The 26,072-nt window shown below is 36.4% G+C and overlaps 1 protein-coding gene across 6 annotated transcripts in view; it reads left to right on the top strand.

Moving 5' to 3' along the window:
* LOC132706752 (acetyl-CoA carboxylase) overlaps nucleotides 1-26,072 on the top strand; it is a 92,413-nt gene that overhangs the window by 63,355 nt on the left and 2,986 nt on the right. For all 6 annotated transcript variants that reach the window (XM_060678259.1, XM_060678256.1, XM_060678257.1 and 3 more), the window contains 7 exons: nucleotides 1,271-1,946; nucleotides 7,437-8,339; nucleotides 10,595-11,377; nucleotides 13,687-13,971; nucleotides 17,013-17,484; nucleotides 19,350-19,463; nucleotides 23,730-24,235. In XM_060678259.1, the coding sequence (XP_060534242.1) occupies nucleotides 1,271-1,946; nucleotides 7,437-8,339; nucleotides 10,595-11,377; nucleotides 13,687-13,971; nucleotides 17,013-17,484; nucleotides 19,350-19,463; nucleotides 23,730-24,235 (3,739 nt within the window). The remainder of the gene's footprint in view (nucleotides 1-1,270; nucleotides 1,947-7,436; nucleotides 8,340-10,594; nucleotides 11,378-13,686; nucleotides 13,972-17,012; nucleotides 17,485-19,349; nucleotides 19,464-23,729; nucleotides 24,236-26,072) is intronic.

The raw sequence follows: 26,072 nt of genomic DNA, 5'->3' as shown, positions 1-26,072 counted from the left end.
AAGCACTTTCTGGTATAGCCTTGAGTTCTTCCTTCGACTTTTTCTTTATCTCCTCAATCGTTCCAAACCTCTTTCCTTTCATGCGTTTCTGGAGTTTTGGGAACAGGAAAAAGTCGCAGGGGATCATATCCGGTTAATATGGTGGCTGAGGCATGATTGTGGTTTTGTTTTTGGCCAAAAAGTTGGACACAAGCAACAAGCAGGTGCATTATCCTAATACGGACGTGTTCTTCGTGTTGCATCTCCCAAACGGCTCGTAACTTTTAGGTAAAACTCTTTATTAATAGTAGGGCCTTGGGGGTAAGAACTCTTGATGTACTACGTCAAGATAATCAAAGAAAACAGTAAGCAACATTTTGACATTTGATCCAACTTGAAGTGCTTGTTTCAGTCTTAGCGATTCTAACTTCTTCCATTGGGACGAGTGGGCCTTGGAATATATCACGATCATCATTGACGTCGTTTAACAGCTATTGTTTGTTCAAAGTTAAGCAGTTTCTCAACAAATTTTGCTGCTACACGTCTCATGGCCAAACCTTCGGAAAAAATTGGATAGCATTAGCCAATAGGGATGCCGACGTCTTCAGCCACTTCTCTAATAGTGATTTGACCATTTTTCAACACCATTTGTTTCACTTCTTCTTCTTCACTTCGACTGTACGTACCCCATCCAATTACAAAAGTCAGTTTACTTTTTGAACACACCTCGTATTTTACCCGCTATTCGTAAAAAGTGATTGCATTATTACAGTCATTCGCTAATATCTGTAGACAGTTTCTTGTATAATCAAAGTGTGTGTGTGTTGTGAAGGTGATTTTCGCAAGTATGTTTATTAGTTAACTAAAAAAATGTATTTTTTTTAAATGTTAGACAAATTTCATGAATATTTTAATATTGGAATATTAGAATGCGCGACAATTGTACTTAATTTATACACTTCAACCTTTTACTTCCCAAGTAGATTCAGATTCTCTTCGCCGGGGGTCTCTTAGAACTGTAGATCGCTCCGATAGCCAAAACTAATTTAGACACTTCATCCTTTTACTTCCCAAGTAGATTGAAATTCTCTTCGCCGGAGGTCTCTTAGAACTGTAGATCGCTCCGATAGCCAAAATTAATTTAGACACCGCAACCTTTTACTTCCCAAGTAGATTAACATTCTCTCCGCCAGGAGTCTCTTAGATCTGTACATGGCTCCGATAGCCAAAATTAATTTATAGACTTTCAGAAGGTCAGTGTTTTCTTCTTCAATTATAATCACTTCCGCAGGTACAGGAACGGAATCAGGGGCCGAATGAAGGCGGCCGTGCAAGACCTCCTCAAACAATACTACGATGTGGAGAGTCAGTTTCAGCACGGCTCCTACGACAAGTGCGTCAGCCTGCTCAGGGACAAACATAAGGACGACATCAAACTCGTGTCGGCCGTTATATTTTCGCACTCGCAGGTCGCCAAAAAGAACCTGCTCATAACGATGCTGATAGATCACCTATGGTCGAACGAACCCGGTCTAACCGACGAACTCGCTCCGGCTCTAACCGAACTCACCACGTTGAACAGAAGCGAACATTCTAGAGTGGCGCTTCGCGCCCGTCAAGTATTGATCGCCGCCCACCAGCCCGCCTACGAGCTACGTCACAACCAGATGGAGAGTATATTTTTATCCGCCGTCGACATGTACGGACATGAATTCCACCCGGAGAACCTGCAGAAACTGATCGTTTCGGAGACGTCGATATTCGACATCCTGCACGATTTCTTCTACCACATGAACCGGGCGGTGTCGAGTGCCGCCCTCGAGGTCTATGTCAGGCGGGCCTACACCAGCTACGACATCATCACCCTGCAGCACTTGGAACTGAGCGGCGAGATCCCGGTGGTTCACTTCCAGTTCATTCTGCCGCCGACGCATCCCAATCGATTGACCAAAGTCGTTCAGATAGTGGTAAACTATGCGAATTAACCGATTGATAGGGAGAATGAGAGAGTTGTTAGGAAAACCACAAATGGTCGAATGTTCAAATTGTTCGTTTCGGAAAGTCTCGTTTCGCTAGGGATCTGGATGTAGCAGACGATCGAATGTCAAATAGGAAGACTTTGTAATTTGACAGTCGATAATAGATAGGTATAATCCGAATACGAAATAGCAAAAGGGTGCTTGTTTTAAAGATATATGACGTACATCGGGTGCTACAGCCGTACAGGACACATAATTGTTTCGTACAGCAATCCGCCTTGAAAAGAATATTTTTTATTAACCCGTGAGTATCTTTTTCAATATTTTATCGTCATTATCGCCCTCTATTTGTTACAGCCACCGGCTAAATTAAAAGTTGACGTCCATGAAATCAAATTTACCGAAATTTTATGAATGACAACTTCATCTTTTAAACAAGCACCTTATTAAAGTATTTTTGACCGAATGACTCATTCTGCCGTTGACACACCCCAATCGATTCACCAAAGTCGTTCAGATAGTGGTAAACTAAGCGAATTAGTCGTTAGTATTGAGAGAGAGAGGGCGAAAGATGTGATTCAAAAAGAACGCTGAACTTAAATGAGACACAATTTTGTTTTTTTTTATTGTTGACAGCATTTTTTTTTGCGATTTTTTAAATACATTGGTCTGGAAGTTTTGGTTAGTTTTGTTGGGAACACATGATCGAATGTTCAAATTGTTCGTGTCGGAAAGTGTCGGATGTAGCAGACGGTAAAATGTCCAATTTCGAAAAGAACGCCGAATTTAAATGAGCCACCATTTTGTGTTTTTTTTTTAATTGTTGGCAGCATTTTTTTTGCGATTTTTGAAATATGTTGGTGTAGAGGTTTTGGTTAGTTTTGTTGGCAACACCACAAATGGTAGAATGTTCAAATTGTTCGTTTCGGAGAGTCTCGGTGAGAGACGGTCGAAGGTAAAATAGAAAAGGACATGATTTTGATATCAAAATAGGTATATGTACTTTGTTATTTGACAGTCTATACTAGATAGGCATAATCCCAATACGAATTTGCAAAAGATTGCTTGTTTTAAAGATACGGGACTTACATAGGGTGCTAAATCCGCACAGGACACATGAATCTCTATGCATACGATCAATTATTGTTTCCACAAAAATATAGGTTAATTTTATCACATCCGCGTTGAAAAAATATTTTTTATTAACCCGTGATTACCTTTTTGAATATTTTATCGTCATTATCGTCCTCTATTTATTACAGCCACCGGTTAAGGTAAAAACTCAAATTTATCGAAATTTTATGAATGACATCTTCGTCTTTTAAACAAGCACCTCATGAAAGTATTTTGGACTTTCTTTCCATCTGGAATCTAAAACCTACTCACTCACCCCATGGACCACACTGTATAGAATTTTTCAAAGAAAATTCCACGGGCTACTGTAATACCATATACAAATCTTCTGGTTTTATTCTGCGTCGCTTGTTTATAAATTAAACTGGCTGACATTTGGCTCCTTCAGAGCTTAGCTGAAACTGAATGATTCGATCTGCCGCCGACGCATCTCAATGACCGTTAGGATAAGGTGAGGGAATGAGAGGGATATGATTCGAAAAGAACACCGAATTTGAATAGGCCACCATATTGTTTTTTTTTTAATTTGTTTTTTCGATTTTTGAAATATGTTGCCGCGGAGGTTTTGGTTAATTTAGTTAGTGGGGGGGTTTTAGTTGATTTTGTTTTGTTTTTGTGAACCAGAGAACCCCGAATTTTTACAAAGCTTCTGGATTCCTCCTGCCTCGGTTTTTGCTGAGTCGAAAATGATATTTATTTCGCAACAAAATAATACAGAAAGTACCACCCCTTTATTTTAGATATATAAAAATCCCGGAAACTGAAACCATTTTAATTTTAAAAAAGGCTTGCCTGGAACAGCTATGCGCCGTTTATCTTGTGACACCATTTCTCAGAAACTGTAAGGGATAGAGCTAAAAATTAAAAACAAAAATTAATTAGGGTATTACAAACCTTCCACTATTTTATATATATATATATATATATATATATATATATATATATATATATATATATATATATATATATATATATATATATATATATATATATATATATATATATATATATATATATATATATATATATATATATATATATATATATATATATATATATATATATATATATATATATATATATATATATATATATATATATATATATATATATATATATATATATATATATATATATATTTTTTTTTTTTTTTTTTTTTTTCACGTATTGATTCACGGATGGAAAAATGTGATGACACTATATTCCGGGATATCATCCGTTCGCTTGTTGAACTCCGACTGGAATCCTGCAGACGTTTCGCCAAAATCTCACTTGGCATCTTCAATGCTCGCGCTCCGAAAACACTTCGAACACTGGGAGGTTATCGGCGGTGCGTACGGTATTTATACTCTGCGCCGGAGATGGTAACGGTGCTGCTTGTGCGTGGGGGGAGGTGGCTCCGCCCCCCGAATTGTCGCGTTGTTAATTTCGCCCGATCGTAGTTGCGATGTCCCGGTTGGCTGCTGCGCATCGCTCTGCTGTTTGATTATCGTTCTCCACGTATTGGATAAATGCAGAGCGTCGTCTCTCGTATTGAGGTGTCCGGACTTTTCTATTTCGATGGCCTCTCGTATAATCCTAGTCCTAAAATCAGGAATATTAGCTATTTGTTTGCAAGTGCCGAAATCAATTTTATGGCCTGTCTGATGTTGGTGCTGAAACAAAGCAGATGTTGTTTGTTTGTTTCTTATGGCTAAACGATGTTCCTCGAGCCTGGCTGAAATCCTTCTGTTGGTCTGCCCCACATACGTCAGGCTGCACGATCCGCATGCTACACTGTATACTTCTTGGTTTTCCTGAGTAATTTTTTGTTTTGGGTTTCTTAGTATTGCTCCGATGGTATGATCAGGTTTGTATGCCGTTGATATGTCGTGTTTCCGTAATATTCGGCCGATTTTGTCAGTAACCCCCTTGATGTATGGCAGGACAGCGATCGATCTTCGTTGGGTCTCGTCCTGCACTCTCTGCTGCGGCTGTTGTTGTTTACTGATTGCCTTGCTGATGGTGCGCCTTTGGTATCCGTTTTGTCGAAGACAGGTACTAATTTTCTTCAGTTCTTTATCTCTGTTCCTCTTGTTTGTGAGCCTGAAGGACCGAGCAATTAATGTATTTGCCACTGCCTGTATCTGTGATGGGTGGTGATGAGATTTAGCGTTCAGAGATCTTTTAGTGTGTGTTGGTTTTCTATAGACAGTGTGTTCCAAGTGTCCAACTTCGGTCCTTGTGATGTGCACATCTAAAAAAGGCAGACTGTTATCCTCTTCAAGTTCTATTGTCAATTGAATCCTTGGGTGAATGGAATTCAGATGATCTAGGAATTTCAAAAGCTCCTCCTTGCCAAAAGGCCATACAACAAATACGTCATCAACGTATCTTGTCCATAGTTTTGACTTCAGATTTGCCTTCTCTATTGCTTTCTTTTCGAAGTAAATCATGAAGAGGTTGGCAATCACACCACATCATTGATTTATTTATTTATCGTTTATAAAATTAATTTATTCGCTTGCTTGCGTATCATGTTTACCACAGAGGAAAAGATTGATATATTAGAAAGTTTAGTTAGTTAGTTAGAAATTTCCATTAAGATGGCTTGCTTGCGTATCATGTTTACCACAGAGGAAAAGATTGATATGTTAGAAAGTTTAGTTAGTTAGTTAGAAATTTCCATTAAGATGGCGCCCAAAAAAAAAAAGATCGTCGACAGGATTTACCAACACTTTAGAGTATATTGATGAAAGAAAAAAATAGACGTCGCTATATTTTGAATGATGAAGAGCAACTTAATATTTTGTCGGATTTTGTAGACACCCCTAAAGATTCAACCCGAAATGAGTATTTAGATGTAGATGTCAAAAGAACAACGCCTCCAATGTGCCTTCAAATAAACAACAAAGTCCTATAAATTCAATACAAATAAAGTTAGATTTTTGCAACAATCTTATGGAGAGACACTTTTCAGAAAATATATTTTCTAATATGATTTAGATAGATGATATGATATTTTGCAGCCTCAGCGAAAATTTTTAATGGGAAAAATACCCATTGCTGGACCCACAAGAATAATAAAAAAACATATTGAAGTTACAACATTAGGTAGAGCTTCTGTCAAACTATGAATGAATGGTAGAATTGTAGTTACGCCCGGCCTCCAAGAAGGTCCGACTTATCTCCCCTAGATTTATTTCTATAGGATACACTTGAAGATTTAGTTTACAAACACAAACCATCAACTGCCGAGGAACTTAAACGTCTGATAAGAGAAGGTGTCTGATATTTAAATGGGACTGAAACCCTTTATATTACTTGTATTGCTCAAAATGATACAATTATTATTATCTTTTGGAAGCTATTAATTTTTTAATCTTGTTGGTTAGTTTTGGTTAGTTTTGTTGTTTTATTGTTGGTGATACCCTGTATTAATATGTACCGAAATTTCTTATGAAATCCGTTATTCCTTTGTCTATAGCAAAACAATGAAACGAATGAAGCAATTTTTTCAGATATTTTACGTCTTGCAAACGTCATAAAAAATCGAAAATATCAAAAACGGTTAGAATTAGGTACAGGCTACATTATACACATAATATGTCTAGAATTTTGTATAGGATTCAAAAATAAAGTAATGTGCTACATGTTCCATTTAAAATACGAAAGTTGATCCACGAAGAATTAAACACCTCGTATACACAACATTAAAATAAAGTAAAGATTTGTAATGCCCCAATTAACTGTGGTATTTGACTTTTGGCTGCATAGTCTATAGTTTCTGAGATAATGTAATGCTCAAAGATAAACGGACCTGTTTATATATTGTTTGACGGTGGCGGGGTTAAAGGAGAGGCGTGACCTGCAAAGACTTGGATCACGGTTAAGATTGTTTGGTTACTTATAGATTTCTATAGATTCTCGGATTTTTCATTAGCAGAAGAATTCATTACGTGCAAGAATTTTAACTTTGTCGAATACGATTTGCTCTCCGGTTTTATGATTGTGTTTGGCAACTGCTGATGAGTTGGTTTGCCGTAGTCTTAAGGCCATGTCCAGAGTCCAGAAGATTTCTAAATAGTAATACAATTAGCCTGAGAAGGTTTTGAAATTTAACGTTACTTTAATATCGAGTAAAATGAGCATACTTTTTGAGAATCCTCATATATATTACTGAAAGATTTTGAAAAGTGCGTTACTTATTTGAAGTTTTTACCTAAACTTTCAACATTTTTTATGGAGAATATAAAAGGAGTCGTGAGACATTGGTTTTTTGAGTGATAGGGAACGAAGTTCGTTATCAAAAATTTAAAACTTAACAATTTTTTTCTTCTGAAGTCTTTGATTTTCTTATACTAGGACTCGGGTTTGGGAGGAAACCAACCCAAAGTTGTCGACACGTTTCAACGAACCGGCTGTATCGCCGCGTTCGACAACTTCCACCAGTTCGAGGAGTACTCGGACGAAATCCTCGACTTAATAGAAGACTTGGCGAATCCGGCCACCATTTCGGCCAAGGACTTGGCCGCCGTCGAGTCCGGATCCGAGTCCAGGAAAAATTCCACGTCCATTAACGTCAGTCTCACCTTGGACGCCGCTAGGCCCGTTCAGAACGACGACAACGTCATCCTCGAACCGATCCACATCCTCCACGTCGGCGTGAAGGACGAAGGTGACAAGGACGATGCCACGATGAGCAAAATATTCGCCAAGTTTTGCGCGAAACACAAGGAGGAACTCGCGTCTAGGGGTATCAGAAGGATCACGTTCAGCCCCCTGAAGCACAAACAGTTTCCCAAATATTTCACATACAGGGCGCGAGACGCCTTCCTCGAGGACAAGATCTACAGGCACTTGGAGCCCGCGTCGGCCGCCCAATTGGAGATCAACCGGCTCAGGTCGTACAACTTGGAGGCTTTACCGACGTCGAACCAGAAGATGCACCTCTATCTCGGCAAGGCGAAGGTGGCGCCCGGCAAAGAGGTGACGGACTATCGATTCTTTATCCGGAGCATCATCAGGCATTCGGATTTAATAACTAAAGAGGCGTCGTTCGAGTATCTGCAGAACGAAGGTGAGCGGGTGCTGCTGGAGGCGATGGACGAGCTGGAGGTGGCGTTCTCTCACCCGTTGTCGAAGAGGACCGACTGCAATCACATCTTTTTGAGTTTTATGCCTACCGTGATCATGGACCCGGCTAAGATCGAGGAGGGCGTTACCAATATGATCCTGAGGTACGGCGCCCGCCTCTGGAAACTAAGGGTGAGTGTTTCTGTTTTGCTTAAAACTAGAGTTAAGCAAACGCCCTCGGTAATCGGCATTCATCATATATTATATTCTTTTTCCTACAACTGCTTGGGTTTTTCTTTGGTACTAGCTGATCGACGACAAATTTTTCTTTCTTCTTTTCTTAGAAACGCTTTTTTGGTACAAGCTAATCGCCGACAAATTATTCTATCTTCTTTATCCTAGAACCGCTTGTACCCTCCTCCGTCGACTCTTCCTTAGTACCAGCTGACAAATTCTTTTGTTTCCTACAACCAAATTTTTCTTTCTTCTTTATTATTTCCTAATGGTAACCAATTTCTTTTTCCCTAGAACTGCTTCGCCTCTTCTTTAGTGTAATCGTCGATAAATTCTTCTTTTTTCCTTGAACTGCTTCAACTGTTTTTTTTTTTGTATTAGCTGATTGCGGACAAATTCATTGTTTTTTTTTCCTAGAACGGCTTATGCTGTTCTCCCTCGATCACCAACAACGTCTTTCCATCAGATCTTCTTTACTTCTTCTGTACTTCTGTGGTCACAACTACCATGATCATTTGCCCCGGTGCTTCTTTAGTATCAGCTATTGATCATCAAATTCTTCTTCTTTTTCCTAGAACTATTTCGCCACTTTTTTAGTATTAGCTGATCGCTGACAAATGTTTCTTTCTTCTTTTCATAGAAATGCCACTTTGCTACAAGCTAATTGCCGACAAATTATTCTTCTTTATCCTAGAACCGCCTGTACTCTTCTCCGTCGGCTCTTCTTAGTACTAGCTGATCATCGTCAGAGTCTTTTGTTTCCTACAACAACAATTCTTTCTTCTTTTTCTAGATATGGTTGTTCCCTTTAACGTCAGCACTCCTTTAATTAGCTGATGGTAGACAATTTCTTTTTTCTTCCTAGAACTACTTCTTTTGTTCAGTATGATCGTCTATAAATTCTTCTTTTTTTTCTTGAAATGCTTCAACGGCTTTTTTTTTTGTATTAGCTGATTGCGGACAAATTCTTTTTTTTCCTAAAACGGCTTGTACTGTTCTCCCTCGACTCTTTTTAATATTAGCTGATCGCCAACAAATTCTTTCCGTCAGGTCTTCTTTACTTCTTCTGTACCTCTGTGGCCACGATTACCTTGATCATTTGCGACGGTCTTTTTTAGATCGCCGACAAATTTTTCTTTCTGCTTTTCCTAGAAATGCCACTTTGGTACAAACAAATCGCTGACAAATTATTCTTCTTTATCCTAGAACCGCCTGTACTCTTCTCCGTCGGCTCTTCTTTAGTACTAGATGATCATCGACAAATTCTTTGGTTTTCTACAACAAGTTAAGCGACTTCTTTTCCTAGAAATGCTTGTACTTTGTTCCGTTGGCCCCTGTTTAATATTAGCTGATCATAGACAATTTCTTTTTTTTTTCCTAGAAAACTGGTTCGCCTCTCGTTTAGTGTGATTGTCAATAAATTCTTGGTTTTTCCGTGAACTGCTTTAACTGTTTTTTTTTTGTTTTAGCTGATTGCAGACAAATTCTTTCTTTTTTTTCCTAGAATTGCTTGTACTGTTCTCCCCCGACTCTTCTTTAATATTACCTGATCGCAAACAATTTTTTTCCGTTAGGTCTTCTTTACTTCTATGGCGACTACTACCAAGGTCATTTGCCCCGGGTCTTCATTAGTATCAACATGCATGCATGGTCATCAATTTCTTCTTCTTCTTCCTAGAACTGTTTTGCCATTTCTTTAGTATTAGCTGTTCGCCGACAAATTTGTCTTCTTTCTTTTCCTCTTCTCCGTCGGTTCTTTTTTCTTCTTTCTTTTGTTTCCTACAACAAATTCTTTTCCTAGAAATACTTGTACTCTTTTCCATTGTAGACAATTTCTTCTTTTTTTTCCTTCTGCTTCGCCTCTTCTTTAGTGTCAGCTGATCGTCGATAAATTCTTTTTTTTTTCTTTGAAGTGCTTCGACTGTTTTTTTTATTCGCTGATTGCGGAAAAATGTTTTCTTTTTTTTTCCTAGAACCACTTGGACTCTTCTTCGTCGGATCTTTTAGCAAATCAATTCTTCCCGTCAGGTCTTCTTTAGTATCAGCTGATGGTCCTCAAATTCTCATTTTTCTCCTAGACCTGATTGTTAAAGAAAAAAGATTGTCTCGTTCAATAGCCAAGTTCTTCGGAGAATACAGGTTGAAACCTTCCCAGTTTTTTAGATGAATCACCTTTTTTGATATGTCGATATTAGAATTCGGATTGTTTACAGGTATTGCAGGCGGAATTACGAATGCTAATAAGACCGGCGCCCAACGCCGAAACCACGACGATCAGGTTGTGCATAGCGAACGACAGCGGGTACTACTTGGACATCAACATGTACACGGAAGTGATCGACAAGGAGACCGAAGAGATCAGGTTCCAGGCGTACGGTACCAAACAGGGTCCGATGCACGGCTTGCCGATATCGACTCCGTACCTCGCCAAGGATTATCTCCAACAGAAACGGTTCCAAGCGCAGAGCAACGGTACCACGTACGTGTACGACTTCCCGGAGATGTTTCGGCAAATGGTAGACCTCCACTGGAACCAGTACAGTCAGGAGCATATCTCGGAAACGGTCTTGAAGCCGGAAAAACTGATGGATCTGATGGAACTGGTGCTCGATCCGGAAACGGAGAGTCGATTGGTCGAGCAGAAACGAGTACCGGGCGAGAACAACGTCGGCATGGTAGCGTGGAGATTAACGCTGTACACTCCGGAGTATCCGGACGGGAGGGACGTCATAGTCATCGCCAACGACATCACTTACTTGATCGGTTCGTTCGGGCCGAGAGAAGACAAGGTTTACGGTTTGGCGAGCGAGATGGCGCGCGATTTGAAGTTGCCGAGGATCTACATCTCGGCTAATTCAGGCGCCAGGATCGGCCTCGCGGAGGAGGTCAAGGCGCTGTTCAAGGTCGCGTGGGAGGACGACGACGACCCCGAGAAAGGGTTCAAGTATCTGTACCTGACGCCGGAGGACTACGCCAAAGTTAGCCCTTACAATTCGGTAAGACGCGCGCACGCGGTAAGTGGAGGAAGGCGCGAGAAATTGCGAACAGTCAATTTGGCAATTTGATCAAAACTCCAATAGTTTCAATTAAAAAAAAAAGGGTAAAATTTATAATGCCTTTTAAAGTTTTTTTTTCACTTTTATTTGACCAGATAGCATCGTCGGTGTACAAGAGAAAGTGACCAGTTTTAAGCTATTAATATTTGAAGATTTATGAACAAATATAAAATTCAATTATTTCTTGTAAGTTTATTTTAGTGAAAATACATATTGAATAGGTTTTGGTTAATCTACTGCAATAGTCAAAATAACTTAAGTATTGTTTTATTATAGTCATATACCTATTATTATTTTTCTATTCGAAGGAAAATTGGACTTGGTCACTTTCTCATAAATATAAAATCAATTATTTCTTGTAAGTTTATTTTAATGGAAGTACATAGTGAAAGTTTTTGTTAATCTACTACCATAATAAAAAAAAATGTATATACCTAGCGTTCGAATCGTGGTTGGTATTTTTTTTTAAAGAACTTTGGGGCTACTGAAAAAAGGAAAGTGGAAACTAGCACAATAAGCTTGTCGTTTTACACTCCCTGCTAAGCTATCACACGCTCCTTTGCGACGAGATGTAGCGAAAAAATTCCAATCAGCATCAACACCAAAATCATTTTTATGATTTACTAAATTGGCAAAATTATATTTAAATGATAATTAAAACTAATTTTTTAACCACATAATTTCATAATTCAGTCGGCCCATTTTAAATCACAAAAAATATTATAATTAAAAATTATAATACTAAAATATTAACTAAAAAAACACAAGTCAACAACACTTCAGCTTTTATTTTTAATAATTATTTCATGCTTTGCGTATACACTTCTGTCACGAATAGACAGGAATGACTTCTAAAATGATTTTGTTATTTACTGGGATACGCGAAAAACAAATGAAAATCGTAACGGAGCGGTTTTTCTTTTGTTAACTAAAGATGGAGTGTTGACTAGTAAATTTAAAAATAATAATTTACTAAATTACCTAGAAAAAATAAATATACACCATAACAGTTTTAAAAATTTAAAGTTGAATTTTTTTTTCTAAATTTACGCTGTTTGGTAAAAATAATAAAAAAAATTGATAGTATGCTTTATACCATTGTTAAAAGAAAATAAAATTTCAATAATAAAAATTGTAATAAAATAACGTAAATAATAATAACATTTGTCTTATAAAAATATTTTGTATTATTATTTTAAATTATCACTGATAAAACCTACAATGCAGTTCGAGACGCTCGGCAGCGCGGAGCTTCCACAGCGCTCGACGCCCGGCGCGCTGCCATAAATAAATTCATTTTGTTTAAACTAATGACGAGCAGTGAATTTCATCTTTTACGGTTGATTTTTAATCTATGTTTTAATTAAAAGTGCTTAAAATTTTCATTAAAAAAAAAGTGTTGTTATAATCAAAATTTTAAAAAATCGTTTGGGGGGGTCAATTTTCCATCATAAAAAATATATATAGATTAAATTTTTATGATGAAGTGGTAAATGGGGGGTCCACTGTTCCTGTTTCATATCGGAGTTGTTTGATCTTCAGCCATTCTACTCTTTGACCAAACAAGTTGTTGCTATTCAATATTTGTCTTTTAACAGATATTTCTAAATTTGTAAAGTATTCTCGCGGTTTGGAAGACAGGTGTGAATGGTGCAAATTATCAAAATGTTTCCTCAATTGACTTTTTTTGGAAGATTCTCAAGTCGGTACCTTCAGACATACAACACACTGTGGTTTCATTGTAGCATTCTAGGAATTCGTCTTGGTGTGTTCTTTTTCTTTTTGCTACCATCTGAAGGGATACAGAAAATAATAGTTGTAAAATACTTGAATTAAATGTTCAAATGGCAGCTTACCTTGTTCGATATATCGATGATTAATGATAAAATGGTCGTCTTGTCAATGTATTTGTATCTTAACGGCGTGGCACGGACTGGGCAGGTTGCCGGGGCTGTGCTTTACTGCGCAAAGATATAACTCGAGAACGTTCTAGTGGTGGGGAGTGAGATAGCGTGGCCTGCATATGTCGCCAAATTGTTTAGGTTGAAAAAAAAAACTAACATACTATACTTTTTACTCATTTGGGGTAATTTACCCCGGTTCCCCGACCGTAGCCTTATATTGTCATGCGCTATTCTGTAATTGGACAGATTCGTCTGCTGATAGCGTTCGGGTTTGCAAATAAATAAATAAATGAGTGCATGTCCCCGTCCCCAGTCGATGTCGCTAAATATCACTCATTTTACTAGGTGCGGGCCGAATTAATAGACGACGAAGGTCAGTCGCGGTACAAACTGACCGACGTGATCGGCAAAGACGACGGCCTGGGCGTCGAGAACCTGAAGTACGCCGGCTTAATTGCCGGCGAAACGTCGACCGCGTACGACGAAGTGGTCACCATATCGATGGTGACGTGTCGCGCCATCGGCATCGGCTCCTACTTGGTCAGGCTGGGCCAGAGGGTGATACAGATCGAGAACTCACCCATCATCCTCACGGGTTACGCCGCTCTGAACAAGCTCCTTGGACGCGAGGTACGTAGTTGAAATATTGTTTTAGTGCTTTCATGATATTGGCAAGTTAAAATAGTTACTCTGGTTCGATAAGGAATGGAGTGCTGTATATATTCCTTGGTAAATATCGGAGCTACAGGACAGACTGATGATGGCTTAAAATTATAGAGATAACTAAAAAAAATATTTGTCCGATTACAAGTTGATGTTTCCAGATTTGCATAAAACTAAATATATTTAGATATAGATAATGACAAGCAAAAGTAGATAAGTATACGAGGCATTATTATTTCCGCGGTCATGTTTTCATGGTAATCCACACTTCAATCTTTGCGTCATGTCACTTGTTTTTATTGCTGCTCCTGCTTCCCCTTCTGAAATTATTATAAAATTGTAAACATTGAAAACAATGTGTTTAGCATCCGAAGACAAGTGGTTCCGTTTTTTATTTGCTGAAGTAGTTCGTCTGCTAAATTATCATTAGGTTCGACTACCATCTCCGCTTCGTCTTCAAATTCTGCGTTGTTTTCCATCTCTTCTTCTAACAGGGGAACATCTGCTTCATTACACGGTCTCCACATTTTAAAGTGTTAAAAAACAGGAACCTTCAGAAAATGTTTAATTGTAAGATTTTAAAAAAGACTGTTGTTGTTTACAAATCGAAGAACTATGTAGAAGACTCAAAAATACAAGAAAAAAAATGTTGTTAATCGACAAGCACACAACACAAAAATTATAATTTTCAAACAAAACAGGTGAAAAATGGCTCGAGCTCGAGAATCAGGTACATAAATACGTACTTACGGGAAGGATGAAATACCTCCGTATACAAACATATTGCATTTTAGATTAAACTCTTAAGAACGATACACATCACCTGATGTTAAAATAATCGCTTTTACTTATTCGAAAATATCCCGAAGCATCAATGTTTAATCAAATTTAAAATGGTCTATTTACGTTTCAAATAAAAATTTCATGGGTTTGACCATGGTCTGCAAAAGTCTACGATTAAGGTACTGTGAAATTCTTGGAATCCCAAAGCAATAAAAGCACTATATTTTTGGTCACATTATATTCTTTAACAGTCTTTTTAAATAAGCCCAGACTGGTGTTGAATAGATCTACGTCAGTCTTACTGTCAAGCTTGTTCCAGTATTGGTAGAGGTAGTTGGTTAGGGCATTAAAAAAAGGTACACGAAAATTAAGTTGCTCTGGACAATCCATAAGACCATTACATAGTTTATATACAAATACTACCCAGGCGACCACCCTGTCACACTCCAAGGATGAAAAGTTAAACTTTAATTTTAAAGACCTGAGGGTTTGACACAAAACTCTCCTTCAGAAATCACATCGATGAAGCCTGTAGAGGTGCACTAAAAATGCTGGGATTTATAGTGAGAAATTCTAGAGATTTTGCAATAAAACATACTTTAAAACTGTTACACTATAGTTATGTGACCACGTTCCACGGTGTAGCAACCAGTATTTCGCAAGTATATCACTCAAATTGAAATTTCTTCACTTCCATGACTGAAACAGAGTGATTTATTACTAATGTTTAAGATTCTTTCACTGTTAGTGTCAGTTTTTATATAAACTTTTTACATCTCTAAGGAAGGTTTGATTATGGAAAACGAACTTAGTCCTTTGTTAGCCGAGATTTTTATGGATAATTTGGAAAATATCATACTAGAATATCCTTTAAGTAATAGTTTTCTATGGCGGTATAGGTACGTGGATGATGTCTTTGCTTGCTTTGTGGAAACGGACAGACAATTGGATTCTTTTTTAAATTACATTAACTCATTACATAATCGTATAAAATTCACTATCGAGATTGAACAGGATAACTCTATTAATTTTTTAGACTTAACTATTACGAAAACGCAAAACAAATTAGATTTTTCCATTTATCATAAACCTTCAAACACGGACACACTCATACATAACAGCTCAAATCACCCTTGTACACACAAAATGGCTGCATTTCACTCTTTTATACACAGACTTCTTTATACTTACAACAAAGAACTTAATATCATTAAACAAATTGCACTCAACAACGGCTACAAACAACTCTATTTATCTGAAACCTAATACAGAACAGGAACAATTTAAAACATAGGAGAACCCAGAGAAAAAGTTTCAAAACATTTATCAAAATGTGGTTTAAAAATAGCAGAATTAACAACACAATAGGAAAATTGTTAAAAAACAATAAAACGAAATGTCCAAAATATCAAAAATCAAGGGTATACAGGTTGAAATGCGGATGTTGTCCTAAAATTTATATTGGACAAACGGGTAGATCCTTCATTAGCGAACATAAAAGAGAGTTTAAAAACAATAGTCCAGAATTTAATTATGCTACACACTTAAATACAGAAAAACATATTTTTTACGACAATTTTGGTATTTTACATACAGCCACAAAAAGTAGAAAATTAAATTTATTGGAAGTCATGGAGATTAACAGAATGAGACATTCAAATGTATTGCTTAACGATCAGTTAGATTTAAATACCTCTCCTTTATTGAACTTAACTTATCACAACAACATCAATTATGGTTTTATTGTCATTTTTTGGTATATATAGTAGCACGGTAGTTTGTAAATATTACATTTGATAAAGACACGGTGTTTTCGAAACAATTGTCCTGTAAAAATATATAATTTCTTGAAAATCTGAACTTTTAGTTCTTATTTATTTTGATAAACTTTGCCATTCATTAGTTAATTGTCCTGCGTTGTTGAGCCAGTTGAACTTCAATGTTCCCTCAAGGATTGTAAGTGCATCACCTATATTTCACCTAGTACCTCCAAGAACTAATTTTTTGATCAACGGTCCTCTCTATCAGTTGACGAAATTCTTGAATCGATAGGCACACAAGACAAAAATAATTATTATTGCTGAAGGGAATAATTTTTATAGTTGTAGTTTATAGTTCTTACAATGAAATTGTCTTCTAAATGAATGTTATTCTGTTAGACAATAAAGATTATTATTATTATTATTATTACAAAACAACACCTAGTATATTATTTAATACTACAGGTGTACGCTTCCAACAACCAATTGGGCGGAGTCCAGATTATGTACAACAACGGCATTTCCCACAAAACGGAGCAGAGCGACCTCGACGGCATATACACCATCTTGAAATGGTTGTCGTACATGCCCAAAGATAAATTGTCGCCGGTGCCGATCATAAAACCGGCCGATCCGATAGACAGGGAAATCGGGTTCGTTCCGACCAAGACTCCGTACGATCCGAGATGGATGCTGGCAGGCAGGGAAACCACCAGCGCAACCGGTCTGACGGCGTGGGAGAGCGGGTTCTTCGACAGAGGTTCTTGGTCGGAGATCATGAACCCGTGGGCGCAAACCGTGGTTACTGGGCGTGCCCGTCTCGGCGGCATACCGTTGGGCGTCATCGCGGTCGAAACAAGATCGGTAGAGCTCAATCTACCCGCCGACCCGGCCAATTTGGACTCGGAAGCGAAGACCGTGTCCCAAGCGGGCCAAGGTAAGCGACAGAAATGGTACGCTCCGGTTTCTCTTTTCGCCTGACTGACTAGCGAGCGTGGCACTCCGCTTTTATACAAGGCAACGTCTTGCGATATGGTCATAATTTAGTATTAGCTTCTCGAAAGTATTCTGGGGCTTCTTTAGGCCCTCAATAGTTCTCAGAATAAATTCTACATTATCCCGATGATGGGACTCGAACCACATTTTAGAGCCCAAAATAACCCTTAAACAACGTTAACGCGTTTTAATATTATATGGTTTAATTTTAAATTCACATTTGGATTTCTTGAGAGGTTCAGCCTGGCATATAGCGTAGTCCACTGACATTTGTCAACATATAAGTGCAGACGGTTCAAAGTGCGGTACAGAGCAAAAATTTACCACGCCTAAAGGCGAATTAACCACAGTAGAAGTATTCATGTACTGTAAGAGTCCGGAAATAAAGTTCATAGATCATATACAAATACAACAAAGTCATATCCACGCAAGCCGATATTATGCCATTAACAGCAACATTAAGGTGGGTCAAAAGTAACGATTTTTTTTTTATCTGGCACACAAGTTACCTCTAGATGACGTATAAGCTCTTAATATTAATGGGAAGATTATCCTCATATCATATCGTCGTCATATCTTATCATAGATCATTAAGCCAGTTTCATTGATAATTCTTATAAGAAATTTAGCGCTCTACAAACATGGTCTTTTATGCTTTTTCAATAAATCGAACTATTTCAAAGGTATTCAAGGTCAGAGATTGAAGAATTTAAAGAAAAACAACTTTTTGTTGTGAATTTTTTTATTCACCGAAATATAATTATCGTGAAATATTTTTTAATTATTCTTATAAGACTGCTCTATTTTAAATGGACCCGTTGAGAAATATTTAAGTAAAATTTTATCAAACAAATGATTAAAAATAATTTAAAAACTGTCATTTTATCAAAACTCCATTTTTTATGAATGTTGTGAAAACTGGTCAGTTTAATGAATAAATTGAAAATATTTATTAAAAACTATGAATATAAGTACCCATTAGGATTCCAATGCAAATGTCGTCAAAATTGTTCGAGTAAACGATAAACCAACCGAAATTTCCAAGTTGAACGTGCGGCGGTGAACCTTGTCAAAGGCTTTTTAAAAGTCGGTTACAAGAAACGCAGACATCTCGAACGTTATCCCTTCTTCCGTAGGTTCTCTAAACGGAACAAGATGAATCCGAATAGACAGGCCCTTGACAAACCACGTTGGTTGCTTTCCATGTTATTTTTAATTTGAAAGAACAATAGCTCCAACCTAACAGACTCAAAAACTTTTCCAAAATGACGTAAATTTACTTGTCTTCTATACAACCTTCCATTTCTTCGGAAAAATTACTGGAGACAGACTCTTAAAGTAAAATACAAAAGTTGCTTGGGTTGATTTTGCCTAAACTACCAAGTTTTTTATTCCAAGAGGAGCTAATGACATCTCGCGCACGCGCGTGTTGAATGGACCTTCTCAGCATAGGCCGGGTCTCTATGTGTCTAGTAGCTATATTAGTTTCTCATATACACTACCAACATAAAATATTATTCATTGATATAAAAATTCAGAACTAGAGTTTATAAAGATTACTTCCTCAAAGCTTCACCTCGGTCAAGTAGCTCCAGTTGCCTTCAGGTGATTATTAAATAAACTTTATGCTTTCGAGCTGTAATATCCTATGCCTAAGGTAATGACAAATAAATTTTGGTGAATAAGCTGCTGTTTCTTGTACTTTCTTATCCTTCATTGATGAATATTATATAATATATAATTTCTATAAGTTTATACTCGCATCGGTTTTGAATATATGAACATAAGTTTTCTAATTGCTTTCAGTGTGGTTCCCCGATTCGGCCTACAAGACGGCCCAGGCAATTCAGGACTTTTCCAGGGAGGACCTGCCCTTGATAATATTTGCGAATTGGAGAGGTTTCAGCGGAGGAATGAAAGGTAACTAACCTTTTTTTTTTTGACAGCGAACATATTTTTCTTAAAAACGGAGGAAGTATTTAAAAGTTTTAAAAAGACACCAACCAATACAACGAACCCTGTTCGGAAAACTAATAAAAAAAAACTTGTCGATGTTCCATGAAAATCTGTTGAATTTAAACCAAGAGACAACAATTTGAAGGTGTGCAAATATTAATTTTAAAGCAAAGTATCCGTTTAAGGTACATCATTTTTAAATTGTTTGCTTCTGAAAAACTAGACAAAAACATATTTTGTTCATTTAAAATAAAATATTCGAACCTGTACACTTGGCAACATCGCGTCCATATTAAATTTTAAGTTTTTACGCAATAATTTTTGAGATACGGCCGCAACGGTACCGTATATTTAATGTAAAATATGAAATCTTTGGAAACCATGTTATAACATGAATAATAGACACTATAAGGTGGAAAGAAAAACATCAATATAATTCATAGTTTTATCTGAGTGAAAAAAATGTATTTTAGTCAACTAAGATTATATAATTATAAAGCTTTGCCGGTTCCTTCGGAAGTTTTAGTAAATTTTGAACTTCCATATAAAGTTTCTCAATTTCTTCTTATAATAAATTGTTATTCGTTTCCTTAAAAGCAAACAGCCTCACATGTAGAATGAAAGAGGAAAAATATGAATTATTTGTAAAATTTTAAGACGCCGAATGAATTTTTCTTTATTTTTTACTATCCTAAAATAACTTGATATTTACTGGATATTAAGTACATAAGCACTCGTCCTAAATCAGGAAAATAGTTAACTAAACGTCTCTGTAAAAGGCGTATTTTGTTCCTGCTTGTCTTACTTATCTATAAACAATCTATAAAACACATACTGCAGATTCCTCCTCCAGCCACAGCTTGTATGTAAAAAGGACACAGTATCCAACACAAATAATATATTTACACATAAAAAATCAAATTTGCACTAAGGCGTATCTTTAACGTAACATAACCAAATAATTAATAATAAATAATAATTGTTTTTTAGCTGTATTTTTAAAATACAGAGAACACTCAATTTCTTTATTTTCATGTGTAATTTTTTTTTTAAATACCCCAGTGGCGGCGGTATAGAATTTCGTAAGTCTATTTTGGCAGACATTGATGGAAGGCCACTAATTTCTTTGAAAATAAACTTATTGTGCGTTTGTGATGTCCAATTTACCTATAACCCTCTTCAAAGAAGATCCGAATACGATACTTAACGATTTGGGTAAAATTATAAATAAATAAATATCAATTTCACGGTGTTTTTAAAATTATTTAGGTTAGTTGACACAAAAAAAAATGACCGGTCAATTCCACAACCCTAATGCCGTGCCGCTGACTGTCTATAATAATCTTTTGCACTGGCTAAATCGAGAATTTTTTTGTGAAAAAAATAATGTCTATCTAAAACAAAATATCTAGTTTTGAGTTACCATCAGCAAAAAAATATTAGAATTCTGTTCTTTTTACGATTCCTATTTTTTAAAGAGAACACTACCATTAATAATTTTTAACAAAATCGCCTGTTAATAAATTAATAACAACCTTTTTGAAAACAAGTAGGACATAGGAACTAGATAAGATGTTGAAAGTGTCCTCCACCTTGAAGGATACAATATTGAAAATGACAATAGATAGACAATTACTTAGGTAATAAATAATGATGATAATAATTCTCCGGATGCTGTGAGATATTTCATTTTTCGTTTCATTTCATTCAGAGAAAGATTTTTATTTTTTTAAACGAAAACCGTACAACTTATTGAAAAAAATTGAAAATTTACACAACCGTACAACTTTGAAATTGAAAAATTAAATTTCTTTATAAATGATTGGATTGTAAGAATTATTTTTATTTTAAGGGAAATCAGCAGGGTCTGCCAATATAGACAGGTGAAATGGTATTATAAAAAAATTCTGGTACTCCAAATAATTCCTTTTGATACATGGTACACCGTGTGCCAAATAAAAAGACCCACTATACAATATGGAAACCCATAGGAGATACGAAAAAAAGTTTCTTGCAAAAGTATCTTGAATTCTCCCGAAGATTTAAAATATTATAATTTTGTTGATACAGGGTGCCGACATCAACTTTGTTAATTTAAATGGAATACCCTGTATAAATCGCCATTTTTGGAATCCTTGGTTAAAATAAACATCACTTTCATAAGGCATAAATTTAGGTTATGTGTTTTTTTTCATATTTTGATTGCCCCATGTAAAATTGTGTTGTGGCGCTACTGATGTAGGTATCGCAACGAAAATTTAACCACAGACTAAGGAGATGATGCGCTACTCAGTTTAACAGATGCGCCTCAGATTATACAGGGTGTCCCAAATAGCTGGTGCCGTTTTGGCGAATTCAATTAACAAAATCTCAAGATTTTCAAACGAAAGACCCTATATTTTTATTGAGATATCAATTCTAGGACAAAAACAAGGTAAGTTTGTAATTTATCTTATATTTAAATTTTACTTAATTTTTGAGATATTCGAGGTTTAAGATAACACCCGTATAAATTCTTGTTGAATTTAAAGCTGGCCACATTGGGTCACTTGTTGGCAATGTTAGCTATTTTTTAAATAGCAAAGACATGATACTACTTCTTTTAAAGATATAATTCTCCAGGTATACGAATAAAACCTATTGCTAACACTACAGGGTGTCCATTAATACGTAGAGATTTTGAGAAAAATCGACTCTATTCTACACACTCTCACACATTTAATAAAACTTCAGAATTCATATTTAAAGAAACATTTGGTAGTTAATTATCTATAAGATTTAATACTAGAAAGTGTTCGTTAATTCGGTTCATAAAGTTTAGTTAAAAATGTCCCTCTTAAAATGCTTGTTTCACCTGGCATCAAAACAATAAAGAAATATCAAAATATTAGAAATATAGTTAGCTATGACATCGCAATCTTTTTTTTGTCGCATTAAGGTATAAACAAACTTTGACGTTTCTATTTGTTTTTGTTGTCTTTTATATTTCTATTTAAAAAGTTCATAGTTTTCAAGTTTTTTGTTAGTATATATTTTATTTTTCCTTTAAATAAGTTATAGTTTTTTGGTGAACCTATAAATTTTAATTGTTTATTTTTGTTATTAGGTATTTTCAAGCAAGCTAGATAATTAACTATTAAATGTTTCTTTAAACATGAATTCTGAAGTTTTATTAAATTTGTTAAAGTGGGTAGTATAGAGAGAATTTTTCTCAAAATATTCACGAATTAATAGACACCCTGTATTTTAGCGATAGGTTTTATTCGTATATCTACAGTATTATATCTGTAAAAGAAGTAGTATCGTGTTTTTCCTATTTAAAAAATACCCAATATTGGCAACAAGGGACCTAATGTGGGCAGCTTTAAATTTAAGTATAAGATAAATTACAAACTTACCTTGTTTTTTGTCCAAGAATCTGAAAATATTGATATTTTGTTAATTAAATTCGCCACAACGGCACCACCTATTTGGGACATTGACATTGAATGGTTAAATTTTCGTTGCGATACCTGGATCAGTAGCATCACAACACAATTTTATGTGGAGCAAGCAAAATATGAAAAAAAAAACACATAACCTCAATTTCCGCCCAAACTATTCAAAATTCGAATAGGAATTTCTTAAGAAAGTGACCTTTATTTTAAACAAGGATTCCAAAAATTATGAGATCTATAGGGTGTTTCATTTAAAATAACAAATTCGATGTCGGAGGGGACACTTTTGGGACACCCTGTATCAACAAAATTATAATATTTTAAATCTTCAGGAGAGTCCAATAAACTTTTATACTTTTTCCAGATCGTATAGTTGGTCGTTTTATTTGGCACATGGTGTACATGTGTGCCAAATTTTATTAAAATATCTATTATCTATTAAAAAAATATACTTTATTTTAAATGTTAAGACGTTTAGGACATATGTTCATATGGACCCAAAAATCGCCTCCTTAATTGTTGACATTCAAGTAGAAAACACCCTGTATATATAAAGATCTATAAAAAAAATCTATAAAACGCATATCTGCAGGCTGCTCTTCCATATTAAATCATCAGTTTGTATGTAAAATGGACACTGTATCCAACACAAAACCAAATAATTCAGAAAAACAAACACGTAATGCATATTTTTTCGACTTATTTGTCTGTATTTTGAAAATCAATTTTTCGATTTTCGATCGGTCGTATATTAATGTTAATACCACCTCGATGTGTGTGTCTGGTGCCGCAGACATGTACGAACAAGTGATGAAATTTGGTGCCTACATCGTCGACGGTCTCCGTCAGTACAAACAGCCGATCATCGTTTACATCCCGCCCAACGGGGAGCTCAGGGGCGGCGCGTGGGCGGTCGTCGATCCCACCATCAATTCCAGGTACATGGAGATGTATGCGGACACCACAGCTCGAGGCGGAGTCCTCGAACCGGAAGGATTGGTGGAGGTGAAATTCAGGAAGAAGGACCTCCTGAAGGCGATGCACAGATTAGACGCCGTACTCCGGGAGTTCGACGAGAAAATCAAACAGTTCAATCAGCAGCAACCGGTCAGGGAACGGTCCGCCAGCATCACCACCCACTTGCAGACCGAACGTCAGAAGCCGAAAGAGATTGAAGACATCGAGGCGAAAATCAGGAACAGGGAGAATCTGCTCCTGCCCATGTACCATCAGGTGTCCGTGCAATTCGCCGACCTCCACGACACCCCGGAACGCATGTTGGAGAAGGGTTGCATAAACGTGAGTGCTAAACGCGATAGGTCGTAACGTCATTCGGCGTACTGGTTTCTCTTGTCGACTGGCTTCGAAATGTATTTTTCTCGTTCGCATTAGTTTCAAACTTGTTTGCCGTTTACACACGAGTTTCTGTTGTTCCCACCACTTTTCCTGACAGTTATGCAGCAGCAAATTGTTGGCACATGTCCGTAATACAACTATTTCAATTAACAGACCAAAATTTATTTACAAAATAATAGTAGAAGCGCATAATATACTAAATTCGTTGTAACACACATTTATGTTTAATTAATGTGGTAAACTGTGAGCGAATAAGACCGAAAACGTCAATATCATTACGGATGCCATTAAATAAGTTTATCAACTGATAGACAGAGGATATTTGATCAAAAAAAATTTTTTGTAATTTCTAGGTGAAACACGGAACCGTTGAAGGTACATTGAGGTTCAGTTAACTCAGCTAGGGGTACCACTTGCACAATGATGGAAACTTAAATATTTCATTTCAAATAATTCACTCGGTGGTACCCCCTAGCAATTTTAATGATATGTACGTTTTTAAATTTTTGGACGTATTCACAAGGCTTCAAAAAAAATATACCTATTTATTGTTCTTTGTTTTCGTATACGTTTTCGTTTGGACTAAAATAAAAAAAATAAAATCGTAGCTGTTCACCGACACGAAAAATAAAAATCTCTAAAAATAAAACTAAAACCAAACTAAACCAAAACTAACATTTTGGCCAGTGTTTCAGCAGTAACATTGCTAATAGCATTTATAATTTTAGTACGAATTCCTCTAAATAATTTGCATGATTGTGTGTCTGCCATCATTTGATGCTAGATCTGGAAATCTAGGTGGCCATTTAATTGTTCCCTGTCCACTTATTGTGCGATTAGGAAACGTGGCATTCTGAAAATCCTGAACCCTCTTAGCATTATGTGCGAGGCCACCACCTTGTTGGTACCAAATTTTATGAACGGGGATATTAAGACCCTGAACAGCTGGAACTATTTGAACACGCTAAAGATCTAGATATTTGTTTGTATTTAAATTCCCATCAATAAAAAAATGTTCAATGGTATGGTTTCTTAAAATGCCAACCCATACGTTGACCTTTTCCGGATACTACTAAGTTAGCGCCAAAATTTCCCGGCACGACATAGATGCAGCTCCAGTATCACGATAAAACTTTGTCTTCTTTTAAAACGTCGAGGAAAACTGACCAGAGGCGTACGTCTTTTGCACGATAATGCACCTGTCCATACTGCTGGTGTTGCACAAGCTGCCATTTTTGAGTGTGGGTTCCAACAGATAGATCATCCTCCCTATAGTGGAGATATGGCCCCCAGCGACTATTATTTGTTTGGATATTTGAAAAAGAACTTACGTCGACGGCGGTTTAACAACGAAGTTGAATTAAAACAGGCTGTTTTATCTCATTTTAGACAAACCAAAGAAATATTTTTTTAAAGGAATTGAGTTGTTAATTAAGAGATGTAATAAGTGTATTGAAGTTAAGGGGAATTAGATTGAAAAATAATAAAAAAATGTTACTCTACTTTGTTTCTTTCATATTCAGGCCAGGAAATTTTGGCGCTGCCCGCGTAAATCTTTAAAATAATAGACACTTGTCGCGTAAGTCTTTAAAAGAATGGACACTTGTACCCATTTCTCTTTAAAATGTTCTGCACTGATCTTGGTTTAATCTCAGGTTCCCGGGAAATTTGAATACTATTGCGAGAAGCCCCCCGTTTTTCCTTTCCCCGCCCCACGGTGGAAGAAGGGGAGACCCAAACAGGTTTTTATTTAATCTCGCGACAGCGGCGTACAGGGTGG

The sequence above is a fragment of the Cylas formicarius genome, unplaced genomic scaffold (assembly GCF_029955315.1).
Source record: "Cylas formicarius isolate icCylForm1 unplaced genomic scaffold, icCylForm1.1 PGA_scaffold_8__14_contigs__length_24414737, whole genome shotgun sequence".
NCBI lineage: Eukaryota > Metazoa > Arthropoda > Insecta > Coleoptera > Brentidae > Cylas > Cylas formicarius.
The sequence above is the reverse complement of the archived record's forward strand: the minus strand, read 5'-3'. Positions and strand labels throughout refer to the sequence as shown.